Here is a 20,059-nt window from a genome sequence, read left to right as displayed (position 1 = left end):
AATGTTTTTCTGTCTTTTCTTTCTTATTGAAAGACACTTTGTTTGGTATAAGTCAGGTCCTAGAGAGAGGAGAAATGGCAGTCTTTACAGACAAAGCTCTTTTTGTTTCCACGTCACCAATTTGCTTAAAAATTTATCAAAAGAAAGCTAGAGCAGCTGGAACAACACTTTTAAAGGTGACACCTCACTCTGTTAAAGAGCAAATGTGCTACATACTGTAGATTATTTCACCGAAGTTCAGACCATTTTATGACAGCCCCATGTAAACCAGACTTCCTTCCCCTAGGAAACCTTTATATAATCTAGTCCCCACACAATCCCATTTCTTTCTGTTCTGTTGGCTTTTCCCATTTCTGCTCTCCTCAGCTCTTACATACCTGGTATTTGCTACCAAGCCTCATGTAAAGCTTTCTGTCTGCTTTTTCTTCAAAACCTATTTCTTATCACTAATAATGCTTCAGACTCTCTCTTGATGGACATGAAGACATGGCAAATGAAAATATACAAATTTTGAGAATAATGCTGAGGCTACATTCAGCATACTTCCTAAATACAACAGGAATATATCCTGTTTAATAAAATCTGAACCACGCACAGGGAATATGCACACGAGTACTGTTTTAAAAATTAGAGGCTATTCAAATCAGAGGAACTAAATAAAGCAGAGGTTTAACGGAGCAGAAAATATACAGTGCTCGTGGTTCTTATGCAATGTCAGAAATGCCCACACATCTTCAGGGTAGGCTCTTAATTATGAAACCTTGCACATCCTCTGCTGAGCAGTTTTGCATTCGGTATCACTTTTAAATCAATAATCTAACTATGTAAAGCAAAATGCTGCCATTCTCCTGTATAAAAAGGCTGATCCCTTAGCAGAAGGCTCCTTCCTGGCTTCCTGGATGTCTCCCACTGGCTGTCCTTGGGTCAGCTCTGCCATACTGAGTTAATGGGAATAGGCCAAACTTTGCTGTTTGGGAATATCATTGTGGTTCTTGACATACACCAGTAACAGACCAAGCTTTCATCTCAAACAGTCTGAGTTTAAACTCAGTGTGACAGCCTGTGTAAAGGGAATTGCTGTATCTCCTGATGAAACACTAGATGTTGACCCTACAGCAGGGCCCCCTCCACATTCTTGCACAAGGCAGGAACAGACAACCTGGTTACAGGCAAGGCGAGGCTGAAATGATCTGAGCAAACTATTGCAGGCACGGAAAGGCATCCACCTGGGAACATCATGTCCTGTCTGCTCCCTGCTCAGAGAACTGCTTATTATTCTTTGTGTGTGCCCATGCATGCACCCAATACGATACGTGTGCTTATCTTTAGCAGATGTTATCAGTTTCCTTGTTTCTTGCCTGACAGCTTACTATGCTATTTGTGATTTAAAAACATTTGGTGAGGCAGCAGGGGAGAAGTGGCTATTTGATTCATCCTGACTGCTGCATTCTGGGTCAGCTAGGGCCTCCTGAACAACAGAGTGAGATCCTGCTGCACTGGGGAAAAGAGGAGCTGTGGTCAACAGCCTCATGTGCTGGTCCTCATGGTCCTCTGATCCCTCTCGAAGCCAAGTCAAGGACCAGGAGTAGCCAAAATCTAATGAGTGAGAGTTTGCTTTTGGGAAGCTCAGCTCCCCAAACTGTGAGGCTGGATGAGTTCACAGCAAGGGAATGTAGCTGCACTGACTTGGATTGACTTAAATCAACATAAGACTGCAGGCTGGGAGATGTTCCCTGGGAGGGGGGATGGGAGTAGGCTCACAGCAAAGTTCTAGAGGTGACAGAAGAGAGATGTTTGCCCAGGGGAATGTATGGAATCTGTCACAATTTAGGAAAACAGAGTTTGGGAGAGGAGTAAAACTGAAGCAAAGAAGCTCACTCTGAAGAGGCAAAGAATTAAAATCTCTCCTGCAGCAAATTATTACCTCTGCCTGATCTGTGTTCTAGTAAATGAACCCTTAGTGATTTCATATTACCTTGGTGCACTCACTGTAAAGTAAAGGTGCAGACAGCTCCTCAGTCCCGGTCAACTGGGAGCCCCAACACATGCAGGCACATGCAGACTTTGTCAAAACCAGTTTCCTTCCTTGGCAGTAGCTAAAGATGAGCACAGATGAAAGGCCCTTGAAAAGCAGGGATCCAATCTGATGCTTTTTCCCCATAAATTCCCTAAGGAGGATTTATGTGGATGGAGTTACAAGTGAGAGAAAAGCTGTGATACAATCTTAGTTGAAACTGACTTTGGTTAAGTTTCACAAAATTGCAAGCAAAGGCTCTCAGGACAAATCCAGCAGAAAAATACATTTGCCATAGTGCAGCTTAATTGAAATATATTATCGTGGAACACCGGAGCATGTTTTCCAATAGCCTAAGGTACGCTGAGACAAGGACTGCTCTATTCAGGGTACACAACATGTAAACATGTATCTCAAAATAGCATCATTTTGTTGGTTTCTTTCCATAGGAAAAGGTTAAAACAATCTCTGTTTCACTGCCACATTTTGCACTGAATGGATGGTTGCTGCTGCCTAAAATGGGTAAAATGGAAGACTTTGTCTTCTGCAGCTGCCATGGCAAAAGGTTTCATTTCTGAAGGCATTTAAAAAGCTAAAAGAAGATGTGTGCTGAATTGTAAATGGCAGTGTGAAATCAGACTCTGCTGGAGGGCTAGATCTTTATAAATTTGTCTCTTCTTTGGACAACACTGAACATTCTATTTTTCTAAATTTATTTAAAACCTTTTGTTTATTACTTAAAATAAACTATTCTGCCAAACATGTGGACCATTTCTTCTTTTCCTGAATTAGCAATGCTGCCTCCACAGTAAATGTTGCAAACACATAATGCTGGAAGAGGCATATAAAATCTTCAATATCCCTTTAATATAGCTATAAATAACAATTCAGGCTTTTCCTACCAGTTACATAATATGCTATTTATTGAGTCACAATATTTTTAAGGCTTCATAAAATTGCTGTTGGATAATTTACTGGACATGCCTCCTCAATCTGCCATTATGTGTGCAAATCACAGTAATCCAGGATGATATAAAAACATACAGTTTGTGACAGACATACTACTACCTCAAACAAAAAAGAGAACAAAATGCCCTTCTGTGCATTTTCAAACAATTGGAACCTAAAATGGGATGTTCAGAAGATGGGCCTCCTGTTTTCCCCTTGACAAGGAATGATTCAATACCTGCACTTACGCAAAATGCAAGTAGGGAGGATGTCCCACATGAGCATAAAAAGCTGATAAAAACCTGCTGCACTCGTCTGACTTTATAAAAGGTAACTTCACTACCTGCTTGGTGCAGTCACACACCCAATACTCAAGTCTTCTGTATAAGAAGGCAAGAAGAAACTATTTTTTACCTTCAATCAGTGCTATTAAGATCATCAGACAATCAACATCATCCCTGATACCAAAGGGTACCACCCATAGGAAAACTCAGCTGGGTGGGATAAAACAGCCAAAGAAGAGCCCATCTGATTAATTCAAAACTGTATGTAGCAGAGAAGTAAACCAAGCATCATCAGAAAAGTCATCCTGAGCAAAAGCCAGGAATTTCTTTCCGAAGTCTACACTACAGTTAGATAGCTGAAGAGAACTTTACTATGTAAATCCCCTTTGCTCAACAAGCTAGATGATCCCCTTGGTTCAACACATGTTTTACGAGGTACTCCTCAAATTTGCGGCATTTCTTGTTGCGAGCCATGCAGATGGGGCTACAACAGGAACAGATAACAGCAGGCATATCTGAAGGCCAAAAAAGTCTATTTTTATAAAACCAGGGAAGAAGAGAATAAGGAAAAGGAAGAAAGAAAACAGTGATAAACTGCAGGTTTTTAACTGAACACTACACAGTTGTGTGCTCTTCTTTTTCAAATGGTTCCTCTCTTAGATATGAGAAATGCATGCTACTTTTGCAGACATACCAAACCTTCAGCTTTGTCCTGAGAAAAATCAGCAGCATCATGCAAAGTGTCAAGAGTTGTACAGAAAGAAGTCAGTAATATTTTAAAAAAATCACTGCCTCTCCTGCTCTCTGAAGCCTGACCCATAGATTTTAAAATCACAGAATTGAAGAGAGTTTGTAATGATCTTAACTAATTATCCACAGCGTGCTGGCAGCATATCTAGTTCTACATGTCATTCCTTTAGCAGGCACTTGAGGGTTCTGGATTCTCAGCTTCAGAGCTGCACTGGAAATAAGGACAAATGGTTATCTGTCATTGCCTTACAGCCTCCAGTGTTATCACTTTCTAAGCCATTCTTCTCAGCTGTGTGAATGTAACATAATTTATTGTTCAAAATAAGAGCAGAATGAACAGTTGTCTCCTGGTCACCATTTCTGTTTTAGACAAGATTCATCTCTTCCACACCGAGCAGTTCTTACTATATAACTTGCTTAGTTATTTAGTCATTCCTTGTATGGGGACACTTCCATACCCTTTGCAATCTTTGTTATCTCTTTTCTTTTTCATCTCTACAAGAACTTTTGTGAGATGGGGGAGCAAAAATTCTTTTCTTCCACCTGCCGTGCTTTACATCGAAAATCACTAAACATCACCTACCATTTTATTTCCCAGTCACCATTTATGGCTAGGTCTTTCTCAGCCTCTTGTAGCTGGATTTCCCTTGTTACTTTCTCAAATAACTTCATATAATTAGCAACTTTTGTCACTATTCATCCCCTTTAACAGATCACTCATGTATATACAGAACAACTAAACAGCATGGGCTCTGGCACAGATCCTACCACAGCTCCTCCACGGACCCACTAAAAAATGACCACTTAGGCTGTTTCTTATATTTTTAGCAGTATTTTCTTTATCTAAAGGATTTCTCTTTTATCCCCAAAAGCCTCTGCCAAGGGACTCTGTCAATTGCTTTTGGCTAAGGAGACTCTACCAACCAACCAAATTACCTTGCTTGTCATATGCATAGATACCTTACTTGCCTTTACAAAACCATGTGGACTACACCACAGTATATGATATTTATCTTTGTGCCCACTACTTTTCTGTGTGAATGATCCTGCATTTTGCCATACTCATATCTGTGTTGCTCAGATATGCCTGATTTACCAAGCTACACAAATCATGCTGCATAATTGAACTGTCACTGAAAATATTTGTCCTTAACTTTTCTATTATCAGTGAGCAGGAGATACATGAACAGCAGAACCAATAAAGCCCTGATTTCCACTTATTTTTTAAATTACATTTGAATTCCCACATGGGTTCTCTGGGCTAAGATAGAAGTTTATGGTTACAGCATTTTCCTCCAACAGGATTACAGAGCATCACTCTCTACCAAGTTAATTTTCATTATGTTTTCAGGAATGTAGTGACTTTGGGAGCAAAACCATAGTTTCAAATTTGTTTGAAATTCTGCAGTGTGCTCTGTTTAAGAAAGTTTAAGGGCAAGATAGCATTACTGCCAAAGAAGATGGCAGCACATGCCCTTTTTCTTAGAAAAAAACGTAATGCCTGTCTCCTGTTATAGACTTTTCTCTTGAAAAATAGAAGTGTGCATGATTGGACTTTAGAAGACATTCTAAAAGCACATGCCTGATTTTGTACATGAGATTCTATGGAAGAACAGAAACCTGTAGAATCATGTCATTGGAGGAAGAAGGTGAAGCAGACCTGACTGAATTGATCTGGATTAAATTTCTATTAACTTTGTTTAGGAGATTTTACATTTTGTTCAGATGTATTTCAATTCTTATGTTTGATATGCTCTTCAGTAAAGGTGGTGGACATTTCTATTCTTCCGTTTAACACAGAGGATGTCCAGAATTAACTGGAGACTGCCATTCCTCTCCTCTGTACGGTTAAAGAAACATGGCCTAGACCTTTTTTAGGCTTACTGAGACAAGAAGAATACATTTATTTACATTTCATTTGCAGGCTACCATTAAATAACATTTGGAACCTAGTATGTTTCAGTACAAGAAATTACTTCTTGCTTTCAGTTAACTAGAAGAGAGAAGGGACAAAGAAGTCTGGTCTCTTCCCATGACCAACTACTGCTGTGTGCACTCTGGCCGGATGGAAGGACGTGGTATCTCTGCACATCCTGAAACTCATATTTACTTGTGTTTTGTAGGCTTAAGTGTTTCTTCTCAAAGAAAGAGATAAAACTAGAAAAAAAAAAAAAAACCCTAGCAAATCTCACTAAATCCAAGTCTTAGATTGAATACTCCCCTGCTGAAATGTGTAATGTTTCTTACCCTCTCACTAGTATTACTTTTCAGGTTGCTAGAAATAGATTAATGTCTTTATTTCCTTGTGGGAATGAATAATATTCTTTGGCTAGATTGACTGCTGAAACACTTTTTCCAGTGCTGCAAACAGCCTGTGCAATAACCCCAGAGCTCCTAGCCCAGCTGCAATTACCTTGAATTTGTGCTCATAATTCTCAAAAGCTTCCATGACCATGCAGACAGCCTCCATGGAGCGCTCCAGCCGCCCATCCACCCCGTTGAAGCGGTACATGCTGCCGGAAACATCCACCACCAGGCGCAGGCGCTTGGGCTTCTGCTGGGGGCTCCCCGGCTGACAGGGAAACACAACACAACTGAACCCACTAGAAACGGGGAAGCTAACCATTAGTAAAAATAAAACATACCAGAAAGAGAACCTAATGCACTTTGTAAATCAAGAAAATTTTATCCAGCAAACATTGTTTGGTTTTGCTGTTGGTTTTTGTTTTCAAGAACAAAAAACCCAACTATTTTTCTATTTCAAACCAGCTCTTTGACAGATAACTCAGCTCATTGCTTCCCCTCAGCTTCAATGACTAGAAACAAAATATCTCAAAAAATTCCACACATGCTTGTCAGGAAAATACTTTTTTCTGTTTCAGTTTTGATTCTTAACATTTTATTTCAGTAAAAAAAGTCTCAAATTTGCGCTTTCTGCCAGGGCTCATAATAGAAATGCTTTTCCTTGGCATGCAGTACTAACAGCGACTGTATATGACTGTAAAAACTTGTATGCTGAGGTTAGTAACATTCCAAAAATGTTTGAAATCTTGTTCTGATTAACTACTAGTTCCATCTTCATTCTGATGCTGAAACCATTATTTTTCTCTGAAAACAAATCCCATCTGTTCTAACACGTTTTGGCACAGTACATTCAAGGGAGGTGTTTTATTTAGCATGCAATGAGATGTGTCTAGATTCAAGTATGAGGCTATTAAAGATGACCTGACAAAAGAAACCCAGTCACAATATAAACAAATAGCTAAAATGTTCCTTTTACCTTAAAGGATTTCTGTACTTTATTCTTTTAATTATTCTTTTAATAGACTGTGGCATCCCTACCCTCCCAGAAACAAAAGAAGGCCTATTACATCCTACATTTGTTTTGGTTTTTATGCACACACTTAAAGGTGTCCTTTTTTTTTTCCTCAATGAATTATTTTTACAAAGCCTTAAAACTGATACATTGAGTAAACACATTTTTAAAAAATGAGAATTCAATCACTTTTCTCTTACTAATCTTTTACACAAGCAGTGGCAAATTCCATAAATCATTCAAAGCAACCTAAGGAACAAACAGCATAAAAAATAATATCAGGGATTTATCACATGTAGGTATCTGACATGTAAAAAGATGCTGTACTCAGCCATTTAAAAAAAACAACTTCGTGTACTTAAAAATTGCCATCTGTCATTAAGTATTACTATTAAATATTGTGGACTAGCCCCACTAGTTTTGGCCAGGTTTAGTTGGTCTGATTCAAGTGGTTTCTCTGTTGCTGACTCACATAGATCTTACTGTAAAGCCTTCTAAGGAATGGCTGAATCAGGCCATAGGACAGTCAACTTTATAGTATCTTAATGGCTTTCACTCACACTTTTTTTTTTTTCTATTATAATTTTTATATAATTTTTATAAATGTTTTCTTCTAATTGCCTTCTGACCATTAAAATACAAAATAAAAATGTAAAAAACTGTTGCCCTGGATCAAAACTTAGCACTGCTTAGATTGGTATCCTCTTTCTGAGGGTGGCCAACAGGAAATATTTATGCAACACTATAAGAAGAGGTACAGCAAATTTTCCATCCAGTGGTTGCCTCTGTGCCAGGGACATCCCAAGCCAGAGATATTTTTCTGAGTTTCTCATCCATATAACCTACTCAAACTCCAAACAGAGGCACTGTACAGCCACTACGAAATCAGCAAACTGGTTAAGCTCTTCTCCACCTTTCCCTGGTTCTTGTTAGAGACTTACTTGTGGCTCAAGTTCTCCACGTCGTTTATATATGGCTTTTTCTCCTGTCAGGCCATCAATGATTTTGGCATCATCTAGCTCTCCAACAGCTTGGTGTCTCAGCCATTGTCTTTCTTTACCTTTGGCCTACAACAGAAAAGATGTGATGTGAGTGTGTGTTAGACAATGTATGACCTACTGCACATGACATACACATTAATTTCTTTGTAATGATGTGATAGTTTTGCTGTAAGTCAAAGAAATCCAAACACATGTTCACAGCTGTCCTGGCCTTCCTCTCTGAAAGAAAAATCAACACTGACAAAGAACATGTTCCCTCTGTAACTTGGTCTTTTTTCAGTAGTTTCATTTATGGGAATTTAACTGTGAACTGCAGAAATGTTAACCCTTCTTCTTGCAAATATGCTGAAAATGTGTGTGGCAAGGCTGTTCAGATACACATACAACTGAAGAGACACACATGACTGACCATTTGTTAGGTGTTTTCAATACACACAGAACAAGAAAAAGTCACTGGCTGACTTAAAAAACAAAACAGTATCCACTTTATCCATTTTAGGCAATGGTAAATGGTTGCTTTTAAAACAATATTAACAGTATAAACTAATTACATATTTTAAAAAACCTACTTTTAAGATCATGATACTCAAGAGACAGTCCAATAGACACTTGTTTTAGTTAAAAGGACATTGGTTATCTACAGCCCCACTTGATGAAAATACATTACAATCCATGAACTCAAACATTCATGCAACTCCTGTACACAGAGCATGCAGTTAAGATTGAAGACTCAAGTGTTACAATGTTATAAGCAACATATTTAAGCATGTTTTCAAAGGATAGCTTCATCATAAGGTAGGATAGGTTCATAATACATAAGATCCCCTAAAGACAGTAGAGTCTTTATATATGGGGTTTATGGTTTATTTAATTTGTTTAACTCTTCATGCTAAAATTGCTCATCCTAGTAGTAAGCCCAACAAGGAAAGACAATTGTGAATTTATATATATATAATGTTTTTGACATCTCAGTAAATTGCTGGTCAGCAACTGGAGGAAAATCAAATATCCAACAGGACACAAACTATCTTAGACATTGACTTTTGGGAATGAAAATCAATTCCTCTCTGATGAGCAGGAAGTCTTACATTACAAATCCTCAGTAAACTGCAGGCCTGGGATTTGAAAAGATGAATCTTTATAGTTCTGTATAGGCAGGTAATGACTTCTTCAGGTTCAGAGAATCTTTGATTTTGCTTTGGACTTAATATATGAGTTTTTTGTTTCAGTGTGTAGAGAGGAGTTCTGAACTTCAGACTACTGCCTGTAATTTCTCAAGATTAATGGACTATTTGCCCATGAAAATAAGTGGGCAGAAAGACTACAAAGCCACAGAAAAATGTTTTGATTAACAAAATCAAGAGCTTTACGGATGCTTCCTGATGGGAAGAAAAAACAATGCTTCCCAAAAGACATGGAAACCTCAGCCTTTTAGTAAATCACAGAAGGGAAAGTTGAAAAGATTTCTGAGGTTGTCAATTCAGCCACTTACGTTCTCTGATACATTTTCACGGTGCTACAGTCAATTGAGCTTTGAGCCTCTTTGGCAGTGGGGCATCCATGAGTTTGTTTTTACCACCAACTAGGAATTTCTATTATCATTAAATACCCCTGGGATGAAAGATACATTACTTCTTCCATAGGATCACTGATTCCTTTGTTGCCTTCAGAGTTGCGTAACATTCACCTGTGAATTCCCAGTGACCTCAAAAGCCAGAATTTGAGCTGAAATTTTACTGGAGGAACATGGAGTTGACATCCTATCCTAAAACAGGAAAGAATGCTGACAAAATCTGATCTTGCCTCTTTCCAAAATAATGCTAAAATCAGGCTACTTAGTGTCGCCTCTTCTATGCAGAACTACTGAGAATTTTTTTCCTTTTATGAATGCTGAAAAAATAATCCCCTTAAGCAAGGGTATTATACAAAGCACGCATTTTACATATGACAGAGAAAATTCAAATCTTATTTAATATGTGATTTTCATATGTTTAAAACCAACTTAAGTTTAAAAGCATTCAGAATTTTAAGAGAAAACCGTAACTAATATATATACACCTTGTTTTGATATTTGATTAGAAAGGACATACAACATATTACAATTTCAATATACTGCAACCATATTGATGGAAAAATACATTTATTGTGCTGCTTTTGAATTAGAAAAATGTGCTACATACTGTATCTTATCAGTATGGCAGTGGCTGATCACAGTGCACCACTACAGTAATTCTTTTCACCAGAAGATGTCATAGGCATATTTACAAAAAAATTACAGCTGTTATGTCAGAGAAAAAGGTTTGTATGTGTAATTATCACATCTAACTATGTAGCTCGTAATGGTAGAGATGTATTAAACACTGCCAGTTGTGGTCTGCATTTCTGGGAAATTTCTGGGAAAATGTTACACAAATGTTCCCTTAGCTGCTGAAATAATGAAAATACTACTGACAGGGCACAGGATTTTTCATATTTCCAGCTCTCCAAGCCATACTTATTATAGGACTGCTACTATTTTATTCTTACTGCTATGACCAGACCGTTCCTATATGGTCTAAATCAGAGAGTGCCCAGCAGGCTCAGTAACTCAGGCTCAGGTTTGCCCAGTTTAAATGCAGCCTAAATGATGCTCAGAAGCCACAGGGACAGTTGCCCCTAGTTCTCTCTGCAATAATCAATAATGAGAGAAGTACTTTCTGGAAAGCAAGTCACCTCACATTAAAGAAGGTCTTTCTGAGTGACTGACTGACATAACCTTTTGAATTTGGCCAGACAAGCTTCAGGGGAGAGAAGAAAGAGCCCATCAGTGGCAGGATTTCCTGGACTTCTAGCTTTGCTACTTCTACAGAAGATAAAAAAAAACTCATTATGTTTTGATAATGTTGTTCAAAGAGCTGACAGAGATCAGTAAGTTATAAAAAGCAAAATGAACAATGAAATTACATTCTCAGACTATGTTTATGTGTCACTTTCAAGGATCTGCCTATTCAAAAAATCTCTGCTGCTACTGATGTTTGGAGAGCCATAGACAACTGGACCCAAACCCCAGCCTCTTGATTCTAGGGAGGTAAAATTTAATTAAATGAATATATTTTAAACAAACACACAAAATTAACAATAAAAAGGCATATGTTTAAGAGAAAATCCAGGTTAAGTGAACATGGGCAACATATTTTAATTATGTGAACATAGTTTGAAACAAAGCAAATGCAAACATTTTTAAAAAGCCAAACATTCTCTACTGAGAAGGTAATTTGGGATTTTCACAAAGTTAAAAACATATAGACATCTGAGTTGCAAATTTTACTGCAATGAACTTTGCCATTGGTTTCTTATTTGAGATATGAGAAATGACTGACTGGTAACAGAAAGAAAACTGTTCTAGTTGAGAACTCAGGGTGTACACATGACTATACAGAAAATAATGGGAGACAGATGCACAGCTCTTCATGAGGGCTGGATGAATTACTATGCTTAAGAATTCAAACAACTATTTTTCCTCTCAAAAATATCACATGAAATGTATTTGTACTTAGCTTCCTTATTAACAAAAGGCAAAAGGCGTTTTACAACTAAGTATCTCCTACTACAATTTATCTTCATTTTCCTAGTTCATCTTCTAGTAAAATCCCTACCAAAATCGGTATTAAAATTAGGAAGTTAAAAATTTTATTTCCTATTGCTCTTATTCTATGCCCAGCTTTTCAAATTCAGTTTTTATCATCATAAATTACATTTCCTAACTTTGTGGTTATCTGTTACAGGTTCTGGCAGGAAGTGAACAAAGTCTCATAAAATATTGCAGCTTATAAGACTTTACCTTGGTTTAATACCAATTAATTAATGACCTTTTTTAAAAAAGCAAGAGGATATGACTCCTTATGTTAAAATATTTTATTTTTTTTATTATGATTAACATGACCCTTGAACGTAAGAATTTTGGCTCCAAGGGACAGATGAGGCAGACTCAAAAAAATACTTCAAACTGAAGATTCACTTATTGATTTCATACCCAGAGCATCCTTCCAATAGTATGTGTACTAAAAACATGGCAAAAACCCCCCCAAGATGTAAATGTTGTAGACAAAACTGAGATTTACATCCTATTTTTTTCAACAGAGACCTGTCTTTATAAGCCAAAAGTCTGTGTCCTGAACTGAGACACAAATTAATTGCATGAATCACCTAATTATGCCCAACTTAAATGTTCACTACAGGAGGAGTTCTCTGAATTGGTACATTCTGGCTAATGATTCTTTGTGTATATATATGATTATAGTAATGCTGTTGTAGCCACAAAGGTTTAAAGGTAAAAATGTAAAGAAGTATTACCCTTCTTGCTTGCAATGCCAGAGGATTGGATATCATTGTCCAGGAGGAGGCTGTTTATCATACAGAGTGATTTCTTTCTGTATTTCAGTTTTATTGCTTAAGATACAGCACAGTGACTAATAAACTAAGGTATATATACACTAGTGGTTAGTAGCCCTCAACAGAAATATTTATACTCAAATAAGCCTTATAAGGAGTAAATCACTTTTCCTTTAATTTTCACTGAAGATTAGCAGATGCCTCCTAGAAACAATGCACTTACAATTTTATTTACCCTGTATATGAATACTAGTATTAAAAAAAAACCTAGAACAGCTACCATGCCAGTTAGCAGATGAAAGGCAAACTGGTGGTTTCAGTGAGTTTCCACTTAGGAGATTTGGGCTATACCTATTTCTATTACCAAGAGTTAAAAAGCCTGAGAAAAATCCATGTTTTCAGCTGCAAATGTAGTAAAGCTCCTACCTGGAGTGGGTGCCTCTTAACATCTATAGCACTTGCACTTCACACCTAAAAAATGCTCTTTTGGACTGGAGGTAAAGACAAAGACTGGGCTCTACAGACCTTCAAAAATTCTTTTAATAATGCGTAGTAGCATTTTCTGTCACAAAACTGTGCTCCTGAATAAGTAATTTCTGTAAGGTGTGGAATGGGAATAATGGAAGATGTAGAGATGAGCACTGGCATTCACATGTAGGTTGCTTTTTAAAACAGTAATATGAAACTGTTTTTCCTAACTGATTATAACCTGAATCTGCTTTTAGCCTCCAAAGGTATGACCACCAGATTTTAACAGGATATTAGCAGGATAGTATTTGGGGCCTAATGTAATAACCTCCCTGTGTTCCTTTATCAGAGGATCTCAGACTACCTGCAGATTGTCCAAGATGATGCGGAGTGACTGAACTTGACGTCGGACTGCTCCAGAGAACCTTTCATAAGTTGATGCATCATATTCACTCATCTGAATCTCTTTCAATCTAAAGGAAAGAACAAGGAGCTAAGAACAGTTTAGGAAACATGCATATCTTCCATTTACTTACATAAACAAAAAGTTTATTTACTTGGTAATAGGGAAATTTAGACTCCAACAAGCACACAGAAGAGACAAATCAGAGAAGTGGCAGCTGTTCTTGTGAATTTTTGATAAGGCAGAGGTTCACCAATGTCTATAGGGACTGTATCACATTAAAACTTATTAAAGTTACTAATATATTACTCTCTTCTAATCTGCTTTAAAGTTCGAGAAGTAAATCAGAGGTTCTGAAAATTTGATCAAATTTGAAAGGTTTTGTTGGTTCAGGTGCTGCTATCTGTACATAAAAGGATCACAAGTGTCTATTCATTACTTCACTGTCAGAGTATTTTAAACATACCCTGACTCATGCTTCAACACAAAGGTTAAGTAAAATGCAATAAAATCTGTCCTTGAAGACTTACAAATAGTAACTGTTTCAAATACTTATCTTTGTGCTTAATTAAATGAAGCAACCTTGAAACAAAGAAGTTTTAAATGACCATTAACAAAAATGTGCTCCCCCCACTGAAAATGAGTCATGCACTATCCTGTCCAGAGGCCTGAGACAGAGAGCACACCTGCACCATGAAAACAGATACATGCTTTCTTTATAAGCAAAGATGTGTCCATTTCAAGTTCTGTACCACCTTTTGAACAGCATAGTTTAGCAGAACAGGTGAAATTCACCACTGGAATGTAATTACAGAGGTCCAACAGTGAAGATGAGCTAGGGGACAGACAGATATGCCTGGAGTGCTCACTGTTCAGTATTTGCCATGACCTAACATCACTCAGAGAGGCAGCAGTCGTGTACTTGCCCACCCCACCCCCCAACATGTGGCTGGGTTCAGTCCTGAGCTGAAGTATATTGGCCTATCTGTGCCCAGCCCATTTCCAACAAGCACTTCATAACAGCATAATCTCACTCATGGTGTTTAAAAAAATACTGTGTTTTTAACTGAACAATAAATGGATAGTAAAGTATGTATAGGCTAATTTTATTTCTAATGACAAGTTTTTATAACACTATCACATCATAAAGTATATCTGAGAACTGCTGTTTAGACTGACCCTTTGAAGATAATATTAAAATCAAACATCAAATCTTTGTTGTCTCTATCATGTCTTTTTCTATTTAAAGTTTTCATACACAGTCATTATAGCCAACTCTTATTCATTAGAAATAGGAAAAACTAACTTTCAGAGCTGTACATTTAATTTCATGAATCCTGCCAACAGAGTTCAGTATCTTCATATCTATAAAAGAAACATTTTGTTTCAAAAAAAAAAAAACAACCTCACATGCTGTTTTACTTTGCTGCATTCTACATAAATCCAAAGTGAAAGGTAGTTTTCAGAAAAATACCATGAAAAATTCTGCATCTATTCCAGAGTAGTTGTTAATTTTGTTTTGTCAAAAAGGGCAATTTAAAATGTTTACCAGTAGAAATACTATCTAGCCAGGAAAGCATCAATAACTTTTATATGAAATTTCTCCTCTCCAGATATTCCTGTATAAACAAAGCAGTGAAATCTGCAGTTTCCTTTTTTTTTTTTTTTTTTGTCAGCCTGAGGACTCCAACCTCCCTATTTTTATCTGTTAGTTCCCATAACTATACAAGTGGTACAGAATAACGATCCAAGTCAAATGTGGTTTCATAATAAGCTACATTTGGAGCTGGTACATGCCAGTCCTCTTGGGTTTTGCAGGACAGGAATTGTGACTTCATGTACAGATACCCAAATTTTACAGGGCATAGCTGCACTGTTCCTACAGCATGCAGCAGTAGCCAGGAATTTCCCCTTTTTTCTAATTTAGTAAATCACAGGCAGTAGAAACTCATCAAAGCATGCCAGGTGGACATATGCACAGACATATGCACAGTATCCAAGACCATACATATCCATTGTTTCTATTATGAAGCAGCTCAAAAGCAATTTTGAAGAGGTGGGATGCTTTTTTAAATACAAAATACTAGAGATTGACTTGAGAGTTCAGTTGGTGGAAGAAATCTCAATCTCTGTGCACATTCTGGGAAAGGGTTGATCAGTAATCACACATTACATTCACGCTGGGAAGACCTGCTGTTTGTGTTAATTAGCTGCTGAAGCGTAATAGTTCAAATTACAGAGTCACACAATATTCTGAGGTGGAAGGGACCCACAAGGATCATCAAGTCCAATTCTTAAGTGAATGGCCCATACAGGGATCAAACCCACAATATTATAAGCACCATGCTCTAACCATCTGGCTACAGATCTTTCAAAGAAAAGCAATTTGCTTGCAGTGTTCCATTTTGAAAGACACTTGTTAAGTGATTAATTCCTAACAACATACAATCTGGATTCATCATAATTCAAAGAATTTTTCATATAATCTATTTCTTTGAAAAGAGATAAATATTTACTTCACTCTCCTTCTCCATCTAGCTATGTTTTACCAAATCACACAGTCATTTTAACATTGTGGCTTAATTCAATAAAACATTCCTTACATCTTATCCAGAACAGATGAAAAACATGTGCTGGTAATCTCTGTTAAGTGATAATGAACAGGTTAAGGTAGCTAATAAATGCAGTTAAGAAAGAAAATTCTTTTCAGCCATCTTTTTTGAATTCTTCTGGGAAATGGAAAAGCAAAGAAAGACTTTTACATCACCTCCGTTTAAAGGCCTTTTCACCCATCTCTCGAGCAGCTCTCTTAACTTCCTCAGGAACAGCATCCTTTTCAGCCTGAGATACTTGGTAAACCCTGTGGCCAGCGTCCAGTCGATACGGCCCACCTTTGCCACCTAACCCAGCAGTGTCTCTCCCTCCTAAGATGGTTGAGATAAAAAAAACCATTAGGAATATACATTCGAGAAAAAAATAAGAACAAATTTTCTTTAAAGCTTCCATTGTCATCTACACATGTTCCAAAAATATTGTTAACAATCCCCAGTTGAAATATTTATTGTGAAAGGTTTTCAAAGCCTAACAGCTATCATGGTAAACAAGAACTCCCTTGGAATACTTGTGTTTGCAGTTCCTTGAGACATGGTTCATAATGCTTTCCACGCTGTACAAAGGGGACCATAGAACATATAAATCTTGTACATCTCTTCAAAGCTCCTGGTCCCAGACTCTGTCTCTTGTGACCACTATCATGACCTATTAGAATTAGGAAGTACTTTGCCTGTTCTGTGTATCTCTTGCCTACACTATCTACATTTTTACAGCAACAGGGACATCTAAGAGAATGGCAAATGACTCAGCCTAGTTTCTGTGGCTGCAAGCTTCTTGTTCTCTGTATGGCCAGTAAAAGGAAACACAAAAATATATTTGAGGAAGAGATCTGCTACATACAGTTTATGTTAGACATTGCAAATACTTCTTTTCTCTTCTTTTACTGGCAATAAATCAACGCTGTATTGGGTAAAATAGCTCTAGGCAGAGGACAGCTTGTATATTTTTGACTGGCACAGCATCTCCCTTAGATATCTGTCAATGATGAATAAAAAAAAAAATCAAAAAACAACCAAAAACAATGAAAAACCTGTTCCACCAGCCCACATATTCCCACCAACATGTGGCATGTTGTCTGGATCCACTTTTCCATGTTTGGGGGAGCTGACATCCAAACCACTTTCCCTCTCAATGGTTATCTGTAAAAAAGAGAGAGATGTAAATATCTCTTATAGTAAAGAAAACACCGCAACAACCTAATAACATACTAGGTGTGCTGAGCAGCTGTAGGACCGGCATTAGTTCAGTAAATGCAACATTCCACCTCAGAACAGAGCAGAGTAAAACAGGGCTCCTGAGTGGCACATAAGATTCACACCTGAACTAAGGCTACTGTCACATCTGAGCCCCTCTGCATTCAGTTCATATCCAGATCAGAAATTGCTTCCTGGTAACTGCCCAACATAACTCAAAATCCCCCTGTAGACAGAATCACCTGCAGTTCAAACACTTCTCAGAGTATTGTATATCCACAGAACTGCACATCCATTTACACATTTCATGTGCACCCAACTGCAGTCCCACACTCCCTATTGATGGGTAGATTGATGTTCCTTTCATGAACAGTGACTAGAGATGAGACTGGTCAGCAAATGGCCAGTTCAACGACAGGCTCACCAGTTTTCAACACTACTGCCTGGACCACAGAAGCTCTCCCATGCTGGGTTTTCCAGACCTGTCCGCTGATGACACTTTCGCCACTGACTCACAGCACAGCTGAACGCCCAACAGCTGCCAGATGGTCAGGGCTGAGTCACTTTAAGCTGGGGCTGGATTTAAGTGGGTGACTGAAGGCAAAAATACTCCTTCCTGTTATGAACTCTGAGTCATGTAGTAAATCAGTGAATCATGTGTGAACTGCCCCTTACTAATCTTCTATAATTTAGTGCCACTTTATATTTTTTTTGACAAAACCCAGTGACTGAGATAGAAAATTAATGTATCTAACCACTTAAAATTAACTTCCTTTTTATCTACCATAATACATTTAATTCTCCAATGAATTTAGATGTCCTAATAACTATGATTTATTGCCTTCTCAGAAGTTCACTGGCATTATCAGGGTTTTCATTGTAGAGCAGTGAATTCACTGTCTTGCAGACTCAACTTCATGCTGACATGAATTCCACACGTGTTTTTGAACTGAAACATGTGCTCTAACAACACCGTCCTGGCAGCTATTCAAAACATCATTTTCTTTCCCTTTACAGAATTTATATCAATTCAAAGAGGTACAATACATCCTCTGTGAACCATATCATTAGTGTAAAATCAAGATGTAAATTACATCCATTTAATATTTGTATACAAATGTTAAAACACGTAACCACAACAGCATGCTAGGGTTATATACCTTAGGGTTATATACTTTTTTTGGTTTAAGAGATTTCCTCTAAAATAAACTGTTCTTTTTTTGCATAACTGGTAGATTTAAAAATTATCAAAAAAACTGGTTAATAAAAATTGCTGAATTTAGTTTAAAACAGAATTATAAATCCAAAATTATACTTTCAGCCTCATGAAACAAAATAAAATATTATTCTATAATGAGAAACATTAAATTAGGCAAAAATTTTACATGTTCATGCTTATGTATTTTTATAGAAACATATTCCTTCTTCAAAAGAAAGCTCTATGAAACAAACAAACCTATAATCAGTGATGCAAATGTCATATTCTATTTTTATCAAGTTTTTCCATTGAAAAATTCTACTAAACATTTTGAAATACAAGCGTTGTTTAAATCTTCAGTGAAAAGGTCTGTAGACAAAAGAGCTTTGGTGCTCTTATATCTTTCTCAAGTATAAGTTGTTCACAAATGGTGTTTCTCGTACACATGCACTAGACAAGTTTCTAGTATAAACTTTTTTTACAACAGTATTGATCTGATTAAATCTGATTAAAGCAGGTATTTGTAACTTTGAAATGGCATGTGATTAATAGAAAATCTTCTATCTTATAATGATTTTTTTGCTTTCTCTTCTTGAAAGGACACCAAATGTCCAACATTTAATTTCTGTTAAAACTCTGAAAAAAATTGGTTGAGAAAGAAGAAAATAAACAAGGGCTACGACCTATCATAGCTTCAGAATGGGAGTTCTTCACTATTTTTCTTTTTATGTATAGTTAATAGCTGAATGGATAAAATAATTGAAAATTCAATGATACTGGAATGGAACACCACCAGCAGATGTGTAAATGTCATACCAGTGCATTGCAGCGGTTTAATTTACTTTTCTTTTAAGTATCACCTATGCAGACAAAAGGTAGTAGAATTTTGCTAACTCTGAATACTTTAACAACCAGTTTTTATTAGCACCGGTTTGCTGGGGTAATTATTTTTCAAATTTACCATATACTTAGAAATTGCATTATATTAGCACACTGCAGAATCCTCTGAAGAGAATCCTCTGGATATACTTCCCTGTTTTTTCTTTGAGCTCTTAGAGAAGTCCCTTAGTGACTTGTCAGACTCTTCCCATTCCCATACCTATGGAAGGTAATTTTACAGCCAACAAATTGTCTCTACTCTGAAAGCACCTCTATAAACTAGAAGTTAGATGACCAAATACCTATATTAGAATTGAAGATATATTTTACAAATAAATAAACAGTAAATCAATGAGCCTTGACATGAAATTAGAGGGAGGATCAGGAAAAAAACTGAAGAGTTTTGGATAATGATACATTCTTCAACATGACAAATAGAAAGAGATGGAAGAGCCACAGGTACGTCACGCCTCTGAGGACTGGAGGAATTCTTGACATTAGAAACTATTGTAAAGATAGATTTAGCAGGCAGAATCCAAAACTGGATGGATTAGGAACCTGAGAAACTGAAGAACACTCAGCAGGAAATATCTAGTTTGTCTAGAGTGAGAAGGAAGACAA

The 20,059-nt window shown here is 37.1% G+C and overlaps 1 protein-coding gene across 2 annotated transcripts in view; it reads right to left on the bottom strand.

Moving 5' to 3' along the window:
* VWA8 (von Willebrand factor A domain containing 8) overlaps nt 1–20,059 on the bottom strand; it is a 179,730-nt gene that overhangs the window by 6,776 nt on the left and 152,895 nt on the right. Inside the window, exons 38-42 of one of the 2 annotated variants that reach the window (XM_053970435.1) lie at nt 17,199–17,307; nt 16,323–16,479; nt 13,517–13,625; nt 8,254–8,379; nt 6,410–6,568 (exon numbers count right to left, since the gene is read on the bottom strand). In XM_053970435.1, coding sequence (XP_053826410.1) covers nt 6,410–6,568; nt 8,254–8,379; nt 13,517–13,625; nt 16,323–16,479; nt 17,199–17,307 — 660 coding nt within the window. Of the gene's footprint in view, nt 1–6,409; nt 6,569–8,253; nt 8,380–13,516; nt 13,626–14,861; nt 14,921–16,322; nt 16,480–17,198; nt 17,308–20,059 lie in introns of those variants that run through there. The other variant, XM_053970436.1, reaches the window with a different exon arrangement.

Source organism: Vidua macroura, chromosome 2 (genome assembly GCF_024509145.1).
Source record: "Vidua macroura isolate BioBank_ID:100142 chromosome 2, ASM2450914v1, whole genome shotgun sequence".
Lineage (NCBI taxonomy): Eukaryota > Metazoa > Chordata > Aves > Passeriformes > Viduidae > Vidua > Vidua macroura.
The sequence above is the reverse complement of the archived record's forward strand: the minus strand, read 5'-3'. Positions and strand labels throughout refer to the sequence as shown.